The 11011-nt window shown below is 44.4% G+C and overlaps 2 protein-coding genes across 2 annotated transcripts; both read left to right on the forward strand.

Moving 5' to 3' along the window:
- Positions 1-54: 54 nt before the first annotated feature.
- Positions 55-2064, forward strand: rnf175 (ring finger protein 175; the record flags this gene model as incomplete). The annotated part of the gene is made up of 6 exons (XM_068570868.1): positions 55-209; positions 287-394; positions 486-606; positions 792-925; positions 1081-1182; positions 1561-2064. Coding segments are annotated over 6 exons (741 nt in total), but the record flags the coding sequence as incomplete, so codon positions are not given.
- A 2332-nt stretch (positions 2065-4396) lies between these two features.
- Positions 4397-10339, forward strand: LOC137781870 (serine protease FAM111A-like). The gene is made up of 5 exons (XM_068570865.1): positions 4397-4499; positions 5287-5349; positions 5726-5785; positions 6264-6317; positions 7127-10339. Exons 2-5 carry the CDS (start codon positions 5293-5295, stop codon positions 9125-9127), a joined length of 2172 nt encoding a protein of 723 aa, XP_068426966.1. The 5' UTR covers positions 4397-4499; positions 5287-5292; the 3' UTR covers positions 9128-10339.
- The last annotated feature ends 672 nt before the right edge of the window (positions 10340-11011 follow it).

The raw sequence follows: 11011 nt of genomic DNA on the forward strand, positions 1-11011 counted from the left end.
GAGGAGGGGGGAGAGGAGGCGGAGCATTGCGTGTAACAGGTGTCTCCTCCCCAGATGGTGACGCTGGTGCAGATGTGGGCGGTGCCGCTGTACTTCACCATCAAGCTGTACTGGTGGAGGTTCCTGTCCATGTGGGGGATGTTCTCCGTCATCACCAGCTACGTCATCTTCAGGGCCACCCGCAGGCCGCTGTGCGTCCGGACGCCCCGGTGAGAGGAGAACGTTACTGTGTTCTATGTTCTGTGTTCTATGTTCTGTGTTCCTTAAAGTCCCCTCTGGGTTCCAGGATGGTCTACAAGTGGTTCCTGCTGATCTACAAGCTGAGCTACGCTGTGGGCGTGCTGGGCTACCTGGCCATCATGTTCACCATGTTCGGCTTCAACGTGTTCTTCAGGTCAGCTGCTACCTGTTCTCTGTAACTCCTCCCCCTCTGTAACCCCTCCCCTATACAACTCCACCCCCTATGTAACTCCTACCCTCTGCAGGATCAAGGCGGAGGACTCCATGGACGTGGGCGTGGTCATGCTGTTCTACGGCCTCTACTACGGCGTGATGGGCCGAGACTTCGCTGAGATCTGCTCCGACTACATGGCCTCCACCATCGGGGTGCGGACGCTGTAGATTATGTCTTCATATCTATAACGGTGCAGCAATGAAGTCCTCCAGACCTCCAGGATCACAAGAAGTTGTGAAACCTGTCACTTGCTGCTCCAGAACACCTTGTGCGCCTCGGCGTGCTGTGATTGGTTCGGCGTGTAAGGCCCGCCCAATGCTTCCTGTGTGTGTTCCAGTACTACAACAAGGACGGCATGCCGAGCCGGAGTCTGACCGACGACATCTGTGCCGTGTGCGGCCAGAGGATCCTGGTGGAGGTGGAGGAGGAGGGGCTTATCGAGGACACCTACCAGCTGTCCTGTGGACACATGTATCCTGTTGTTGTTGTTGTTGTTGTTTTACACGTCATACGTTCAGTTTGCTTATCTCCTTGTTAGTCTCCTCTCTACTCTCCTTGTTAGCCTCCTCTCTCTGTTGGATGTTGTGTGTCGACGTTCCTCCTTAACAGGCTCCGCCCTCTTTCAGCTTCCACGAGTTCTGCATCCGCGGCTGGTGCATTGTGGGTAAGAAGCAGACGTGTCCGTACTGCAACGAGAAGGTGGACCTGAAGAGTATGATGAACAACCCGTATCCTTTCTCTGTCCTGTTCCTCAAGCTCGAGGTCTTAACCTGCAGGGACCATGTTGTTGTTCGTTGTGGCTTATTCATAGTCCCACAAAACTTTTGCAAGTATCTCCTCCCGCGGTGTTGCCAGCACATCAGCGTCAAAATACAGCCTCCTCTCTCATCTCCTTTTTAGCCTCCTCTCTCATCTCCTTTTTAGCCTCCTCTCTCGTCTCCTCGTTAGCCTCGTCTCTCGTCTCCTCGTTAGCCTTGTCTCTCGTCTCCTCATTAGCCTCCTCTTTCATCTCCTTGTTAGCCTTCTCTCTCATCTAGTCTCCTTGTTAGCTTCCTCTCTCATCTCCTCGTTAGCCTCTCGTTCCCTCTCCTTACCTCCTCCCCCAGCTGGGAGAAGACCCACGTCCTGTACGGGCAGCTGCTAGACTGGCTCCGGTACCTGGTGGCCTGGCAGCCCGTCATCATCGGCATCGTCCACGCGATCAACTTCACCCTGGGCCTCGAGTAGAGCCCTGAGGAACCCCCCCTCCATCGGGGGTCTGGAGAACCTGTTGCGTCCGTGATGCCAAAATTAAATAAACAAAAAACCTGCCAACTTGAACACAGCTGTGGAAGCACAGATCCAGTATTCTGAAGGAAAGTGCAGAACCCGGTTTCCCTCCGAAAATGCCTTTTTTTTAAAAACAACCCCGCTGCTGGTTCTGCTGACTCTTCTTTTGAAAGGACTCCCTGACAGGAAGGACTCTTTCTGGCCAAACTGTCACGTTTACGTTTTATGAAACTTTTATTCATTCTTTTGGATCTGTTTCTGTTTTCGAGCTAACGTTGAAGCTAACGTTGTAGCCAAACGCTCGATCATCGTAGTCAGAATGTCACCATGAGGTTTTAACGAGACTCAAACTTATATATATATATGTGTGTGTATATATATATATGTATGTATGTATGTATGTATGTATGTATGTATGTATGTATATATATATATATATATATATATATATATATATTGATATATATATATATATATATATTGATATGTATATGTCTCCAGAAGAACGTTCTTATGTCGCGACAGGAAGGAAGTTCTTTTTGCCAAATCCAACATGGCCTTTTGTTATCAAGACTGCTGCTGATGTTAACTTTGTATTTATTAAATATTTACAAAAACAAACTCCCCGCTGTGTCAGGAGATGCTTTGAGTCGTTTCTGGTGATATTAAGAAAATATTAAAACAATATGTTTTTCCATCAGGACGCCCATTTCCAGAGACAAATATTCTGTCTTCTACATTGATACAGCTGGAGGACCACACACCAAAATCAAGAAGCTTTTTATAAGCAGTGCCGTCAAACAGTTCAAGTACCTCAACGAGACGACGCCCGGCGAGGCCATAACACCGAGGGGCTACGAAGCCTTCAGAGCCGACCGCAAAGCCGCGGACTGCGGCAAAACCCGCAGCACCGCAATCTTCGTCAAACAGTCCTGGTGCATTGACACAGAGGTAACAGCCCAGTCCTGCTCCGAGGATGTGGAATATATTACACTGAGGTGTCGGCCATTGTATCTGCCGGGGAGGCTGCAGAGCATCATTTTGAGTGTTGTGTATATGCCGCCTGGCGTCAATGAGGAAAACGCTCTCAGTGAATTACACGATGTGATCAGTGGACATGAGAATATGTACCACTGTCGTCAATCCTGTTACAGCCCACTTACATCCCGAGGCTGAGAGCCAACCCAGTCTCTGTATGATTGTTAAGATGTGGAAGGGCAGTGTGCTTGTAGACCTGCATGGTTGGCTGGAGGCAGCTGACAGGAACGTCCGTGAGTACACTGAGTTCATTTGTAGTTACGTTGAATCTAAGTCTTACTATTTGTGTCTTTCCCAACCAAAAGCATTGGTTTGGTGCAGAAGATCAGGATACGGTGTTCAGCATTGAAGTCTGAGGACATCGTGGAGTACATCCACCAAAGCTGCAAGAGGGGCATACAGCCAAAAAAGGGCATACTGCCAAGAAAAGGGCATACTCCCCCCAAAAGGGCATAATCCCACAAATAGGGCATACTCTCAAAAAAGGGCATACTCTCAAAAAAAGGGCATACTCTCAAAAGAAGGGCATACTCCCCGAAAAAGGGCATACTCCCAAAAATAGGGCATACTCCCCCAAAAAGGATATACTCTCAAAAAAAGAGCATACTACCCCCCCCAAAAAGGGCATATTACCCCCCAAAAAGGACATACTCCCGAAAAAACATGCACAGGTTGAATGACTTCAGTCCAGCATCACTTACCTCAGTTGCAGCAGCAGAACATTTCACTGGGTGAGTCATGAGACGGCAGAATCAATAACTTCTTTTAAATAATTTCTTAAAACACATTTTTATAGAATTGCTATAAGTGATGTGGTACTTTCATGTCTTTTTATGATCTCTTACGCAGTTAATTTGTTCCCATGTTTTTTGTGTGTGTATATTTTATATATTTGTTTGGTTTGGTTGTGTTCAATGCTTTTATGGTATGGTCTTCCTCCTGGGAAATTTGTCAGATCCACTTCAAATTTAATCCGTACAATGTAAAGACCTTATTGATGAAAAGTTATCAAAGGCTTTATGTTTGAAGGAACGGCATGGCCGCAGCGTGGCGGCCATTTTACGCGAATTTCCATAAAACCAGCTCATGTAACTTGTCTGGATTTGCTTGAATCTGGCTCAAACTTTTCCTGTTTGATAAATGTCACAGCCTGCAGATGTTGAGAAGCCTATTTTCACTCAGTTTTCTGGCAACAGAAAGTCAGTGTTACGTGACAAACAGCATCTTATTTACAATCACATTTACATTATGTTGTCTTCACTTGTTATAGGGCAGTACAAAGCATGTTGATGCATGTTGTCTAGTTGTCTATATTGTGCGTCACACCACCACTGACATGACAAACAAAACGTTACTGAGCTAGTGTCTGAAATGTACTATTCATTCCTTGCATGAAGTAGGCCTAGCCTAAATCTACAGCTAATTTATGAATTACTCGACCACAGAAGATTGATCACGCAAATGTGTCAGGTAATGACAAAATAATCAAGCTAACTTCTTCCCTAAACCCCTCAAACGTCCCACAATACAACCAACTAAAATGATTCATTCCTGCTTCTTCCGTACCTTAGGAAAAGCCCAGTATGCCCTGATTGGTCAAGACGTATCACATGTTATAATCACATGTCCCTTCCTTTCCAGAAACAGAATTGCCCGCCAAAAGATTTTGAAATCAGAGGGAAGCAGCAGAGACCAGCGTCGCTGTTGGAAACAGAACTGCAGCAGGACGTTTCACAGGGTGAGTCATGAGACAGTGTCTTATATTTAACGTGTTAAGTTATAACTGTGTCACTACTTAGGCATTTATTTCTTGAGATCTGTTTGTGTAAAACATGTCTGTTGTCGGTGAGTTTGTCACTTCCTGGTTTATCGCACGGAGCCAACATGTTATTCCATAGAGACGCCGCATTTCCCACTGTCGTCTGTTCTTCAGCTATTTCTTCTTTTTGAATTGACAGATGAACATTACATGGAATGTATTAAAACAACATGGATATAGTGTTGATCAGGTCACATGGGGTCTGTACTGGAGAGTGAAAAGGTCATTTACACACAGATCGTTTACAGGAGAGCATTTGGTTTTAGGAAGAAAGGGGACGACTGGACCACCTGTGGTCTGGGGAATCTTCCTCTGTTCTTAATTTCCATTAAACCAGCTCATGTAACTCGCCTACTTTCACTTAGAGTCTTAGTGCCACCTGCTGGCAACATACATATCAATCTCTCTCTCTCTCTCTCTCTCTCTCTCTCTCTCTCTCTCTCACCTCTCTCTCTCTCTCTCTCTCTCTCTCTCTCTCTCTCTCTCTCTCTCTCTCTCTCTCTCTCTCTCTCTCTCTCTCATCTCTCTCTCTCTCTCTCTCTCTCTCTCTCCTCTCTCTCTCTCCTCTCTCTCTCTCTCTCTCTCTCTCTCTCTCTCTCTCTCTCTCTCTCTCTCTCTCTCTGTGTGTGTGTATATATGTGTGTGTATACTCTGTTTTTCCGGTGTAGGATATTAGTTACAACTAACTGTATTATTGTAATTGTAGGTGAAGATGCCTCCCAAAAAGCAAAAAACATTAAAACCCATCAGCTACTATTTCAAGAAACATGTAAGTAAAGCTCATTTGCAATTCTCTCTCGTCAATATGTTATGCCGGCAATGTTTGGTAAACTAAGGCTCTTTACTGATATCACTGTGGTTCAGTACGAGAGCAGGGTCGCCCTTCAATCGGAGGATCGGTGGTTCGATCCCCGGCTTTACAAGTCTATGTCGATGTGTCCTGAGGGAAGACAGTTAAACTTAATGTGCAAGCCGTGCCTGCGATGTGTGAATGGGTATGAATGATTGGTTGGAGCGGGCAGCTGGAGCCCTGCATGGTAGCCCCTGCTGTTAGTGTGTGAATGGATGAACGATGACGAGTAGTGTTTGAGTCCAGCTTGTTCAACTGATTTCTTTGTGTGTGAATCTTTGCATCACTTTATCAGGATCCTGGCAGCAGAAGTTCGACCACCATGACACAGCCAGGTGGAGCGCCAAGCCCCGAGGTGAGTTCTTATGTCGTTAGAAACAGCTGCAGGTATATAAGTTGACTGAAAAATAAATCCATTCTGAAGTTTTTAGAAGTAATGTTTGACCATTGTTGTGGCCGATCCTTCAAGTTATATTATTGGTTTGTCATTGACAATTGTAATGCTTTGTTTAGATTTTGATGTTAACAATGTAGCTGAGCTGAGTGTAAAAAGTTGCCTCTAGGCTCTTCATTATCTACAAGGTGTGTTTAATAAGTGTGGCGTCCTGCAGACAACAACAAGAAAACAAGCGGTGTCAGAAGGTAGCCACTATTTAGGTATTTAGGTACGAGGTGACACTGTCACCAACTGTTTATCTTTGGAGTAGTCGGACTTTGTACGCAGGTGCATGAGCGCGAGATACAAACAAAATGGGCGCGTCAAAACGCCACAGGGTGACATTTTAGGTCAGATCTTTTCAACAGTGCATCTAAATCTCCTTTTTATCCTGCAGACTGTGAACCGCAAGCAAGAGAGAGTGAAGAAGGAGAATGATGGTGACTCCATGGTGAGTAGACCGGGATGCACTGCAAGCACAACAAGTTTGCATTATAATTAGGGCTGAACCATTTGGGAAAATAATCTAATTGCAATTATTTAATATTGCAATATTGCAATTGCGATTTAATATACTTTTTTTTTAATTTAAAGAGTAACGATTACACACCAACACGTAACGAATGCTACATGCTAACGTTGCTAAGCTAACAGAGAGCCATCTATGGTCAGGGCACAAGCTAAAAATGCTTCTGCTAGCTAGGTCCGGTTAGCAGAAGCTAACGTAACAGTAGTTACAGCCATACAAACCAATAACAGAAATTTAACACTATCAGACGGACTAAGTTCACATCAAGAAAGTTAACATTATTTTATTATTCACTGTTCAGTCTCATAGACAACATCTATGTCGTGTTAGCTTGCTATCACTAGCTTCGTATTAGCAGCAGCTCTAGCTGGCTTACAGTTCCTGTTACTACGTAAATATGCTACTGCAAAGTTCAGTAAATACACTTACCCATTTCCCAATGGATCCCTTTTCTTGGCGTTGTCCTCTTTATCGCCGGTATCGTGTCCTTCAGGCTGTGAAGCTGCGCTGTGCTCTCCAGTATAGCTCGGGCCGCATGAAAAGTTGATGCAGCCTAGTGCTCCACTCTTTCGCTCGCGTCACGTGATGACGTTGTAATCGCGCACCTTGCAGTTAGAAAATCTCTTTTTTTCATATTATGATATCGCAAATGCAATTAATCGTTCAGCCCTAATTATAATGTCATTAACGAGGACATGTAACTTTTATTTTTTCTCTCTGATTTCTTGTAGGACGGACATTTACATAATTTTACCGTGAAATTCCCCCGTACCGACTGCAGGAAATATACTATTACCTGTGATCAACCGCGCACGGTGCTGGAGGCGATTAAATCAAGTAAAAGATATGAGGAGCTGAAGTTTAAAGATGAAAACGTTGTGATTCAGTTGGGTGATGAGGATAAGGCTGTTACTATTCCAACACATTTCCCTTGTTCTTGTATCAGAGAAGATGAATCTCTCATAATTCATGAATCAGAAAATGTTGAAGCGGCCCGAGACCACCAATACCAAACGGTGCATTCAAAAGAGAACTATTCTGTCTTCCGCATTGATACAGTGGGAGGAATAAACACCAGATCAAAGAAGCTTTTCATGAGCAATGCTGTCAAACAGTTCAAGTACCTGTGTGTTTATGGGGAGAAGGGCACGACTGTGGAAGAGGCTCTGCAGAGAGACGGTCGCTTCGTTGATAGTCTTGGCAACTTCACTCTCTCTGACAATGAGAATCCAGACCGTGTGACTGAATGCACTCAAAGCATTGATAACCTAGATAGAAAAGAGTTCAAGTTGTGTCTTCCAAAAGACAACAACCCTGGTGCAGCAGGTTTACAGAATAGGCTGGTTAGTACATCTAAGACTGTCGTTAACACAACAGCTGTCTCAGACGTACTAAAGCAGAGAGGAACTAGTGTCAGAAAAGCATCTGCAAACAAAGGCACAAAGGTCAACATTGAAGAAGTTTATGAAAAACTGCGTGAGCAGTTCCCAAATCTGAAAAAACAGATGGAGAAGAGATTCCCTGGTGATTCTTACCAGAGAGCACTGGACCTGAGGAAGGTAAACTTTGGAAAGATCCAGCACTCATTCAGTGAAGTGCACAGAGTCAGGAACCTGATTAAACTCGGAGAGTCAGTTTGCAAAGTGGTTGTTGAGAATGTTTGTAATGGAACGGGTTTTGTTCTGTTCGACAACTTCATCCTGACTAACGCACACCTATTCAAAGATTGTGTAGAAGGAACAAAGCTGAAGGAAGGTACACAGGTGTATGCTTTCTTTAACTATGAAGTTCCAGAGCCGAATACAAAGTCTTACTACTTTAAGCTGGCTCAGAGTTACATCTGCTACACCGATGGTGAGCTTGACTATGCCGTACTGCAACTCAACCCTGAGGGAATCAAACTAAACCCCAAAACACGAACAAAGCAGATGAAGGTGCCACCAGGGCTCCTGAAGAGATTTGGTCCAATCCCGCAGAATGGTGAAGCCTGTCTTATTGGTCACCCGGCAGGAGGCCTAAAACGCATGGATCCAACATGTATCATTGAGAAAGAGCAGCGAGGGCAGGCAGTCAATGCTCATCTGCATCCATACAGAGACTCTCTTTTCAATCTCTACTCCATCTCTCACCTTATCAAAAAGCAAGGCATTGACAACATCATATGCGGTGGAAACCAAGCAGAAAAAGTAGTCACTTACAACACTTTCATGTACCACGGCGCTTCTGGCTCTCCGGTGTTCGACGCTCATTGCAGAGTTTTTGGTTTGCACACCTCAGGGTTTGTCTACGGGTTTCCAAAATCAGAGAGCGTGATAGAGTGCGCCCAACCTCTGCTTACTATATTCAAAGATATTGTGAGAAAGCTGAAGGAAAGCAGCAGTGACAATGTGTTGAAGAGAATTGGGGAGGAGGCGAAGGGAAACCCAGACCTGAAGAACATTCTCAATGCACTAGACACCGACGACCCAACAGACACCGACGACCCAACAGACACCGACTACCCAACAGACACCGACGACCCAACAGACACCAACTACCCAACAGACAGTGACGACCAAACAGACAGTGACGACCAAACAGACAGTGACGACCAAACAGACACCGACTACCCAACAGACACCGACAACCCAACAAACACCGACAACCCAACCATCACCGACAACCCAACAAACACCGACAACCCAACAGACGATGACGACCAAACAGACACTGACGAGCCAATGATTTATTAAGTAATCACGGTCCTCCATTAAACTGTCATAACACACCTGTCCAGTGGATCAAATTGTTGAGGATTGGCTTATGTAAATTACAAGTTCTTTACATTTCTAAGGTTCTTTTTATTATTCCTTCTTCTTTATTGAATATAACCATGTCTTATGAGTTAAGATATCTTCTATAGTGTTGCATTAATACGCGTTAGCATAGTCATGTTTCATGAGTTAAGATATCTTCTATAGTACTGCATTTATACGCTTTTGCATATTCCTGTTTTTATAAGGCAAAATATTTTCTATCAAAAGTTCATTGATATGTTATAATACATTTCTGTTTTTTATGACAACGAGGTATTGAACCCTGTGACTCAGCTCAGAGCATGTTGAACCACAGACACTAGTGTAAGGTCAGACGCCTGTAAGCTTATCATGACATCATCAAACAGCATCGGCACGTTTCATCTGCCAACTCTGCGTACAAGGCGCCAGTCTGACTGACACCTGTTCAGACTGACACCTGTTCAGACTGACACCTGTTCTGACTGACACCTGTTCAGACTGACACCTGTTCTGACTGACACCTGTTCAGACTGACACCTGTTCAGACTGACACCTGTTCTGACTGACACCTGTTCTGACTGACACCTGTTCAGACTGACACCTGTTCAGACTGACACCTGTTCAGACTGACACCTGTTCAGACTGACACCTGTTCAGACTGACACCTGTTCAGACTGACACCTGTTCAGACTGACACCTGTTCTGACTGACACCTGTTCTGACTGACACCTGTTCAGACTGACACCTGTTCAGACTCCCTTTCTGCAGCTTCATCTACAAACACGCATTGAGCGAGTGACCACGGACAGATCAGTAAATCAATGTCTACAGTCACTCCTACTGTAAGATTCTCCCTCACACTTGCCTATAAAAACAGAGACAACGGAGCACTTCTTCAGTTCCTTCCCAGACTCTGTCCCTGGGATTGAACCACTCCATTTGAGCAATCAAATGGAGACTTTCTACGCTGTGAGTAAACTGAGTCTTTTAGTACTGCGGGGATATCCTCCAAGGAATAAGAGATTTGGGGCACGGTTAACCTTTGAAACGTACATTTGACTGTCTTTCAACTCTTGAGGGGATAACCTCCAAAGAAAGGAAGTTGCAGTAAAAGTACTGTATGTATAATAACTCTTGTTGAAATAAAACTTATATACTCTGGAATAAGAGTCTAGTTTTTCATTTATTGGGGACTCCCGTTTAATGGAAGGAGATAACTTCCAGGTTGTGAAGATACAGAGGTAAACACCGGGCCGGGGCCTTTGACAAGGGAACGCAATCCAGCAGGAGTCCTGCCCCGTTTCCAGATCCAGACAAATGTGAGTAATCGTTGGGTTCATCATCCCTTCCTATTAGAGAAACAGTCTGGTGGATTACATGGCTCAATAGTGCAGGTAGACCATGAGGGAAACCCGACGAAAGAGGTTTTTAACATCCGTCATTGTCTCTATAAATTTTACTGTTTCTTTTCATACTAATATTGTATTTTAGCCTGACTGTGTGGTTTTAACTAGTTATTAGTAGCATCGACTGTTGACCTGTTAAAGGTTGTTCAATGTAGTTTTTCTTGTTTTTTGAGTTTGTTAGAATGAGATTTTTGCCATTTTTGATCATATGTGCCTTTCAGCCTCCTGATGTATTCTGTTTGCAGAAAAAATAAATGGCCCTGATTTTATTTCATTTTCAAGTGCTTCATGTTTCACATCCACTGTCAATGTCCTCGGGTTGCAGAACCAAACCAACAGCCTCCCCAAGTGGCCGTGTCACCACATTTCCAGGACATTAGGCCGCAGTACATCGTATTTACTTGTAATGCAAGTTTCAGGTATATTTGACTTT

Source organism: Clinocottus analis, unplaced genomic scaffold (genome assembly GCF_023055335.1).
Source record: "Clinocottus analis isolate CAN_PGR_092001 unplaced genomic scaffold, fCliAna1.0.p SCAF_93, whole genome shotgun sequence".
In the NCBI taxonomy this organism is placed as follows: Eukaryota; Metazoa; Chordata; class Actinopteri; order Perciformes; family Cottidae; genus Clinocottus; species Clinocottus analis.

What these genes read in the sequence shown, in the direction of transcription:
- LOC137781870 (XM_068570865.1), top strand. Translation starts at nt 5,293, where the DNA reads ATGCCTCCCAAAAAGCAAAAAACATTAAAACCCATCAGCTACTATTTC. An exon ending in GCTACTATTTCAAGAAACAT is followed by an intron (nt 5,350 to 5,725) that starts GTAAGTAAAGCT and finishes TCACTTTATCAG; the next exon opens with GATCCTGGCAGCAGAAGTTC. An exon ending in AGAATGATGGTGACTCCATG is followed by an intron (nt 6,318 to 7,126) that starts GTGAGTAGACCG and finishes GATTTCTTGTAG; the next exon opens with GACGGACATTTACATAATTT.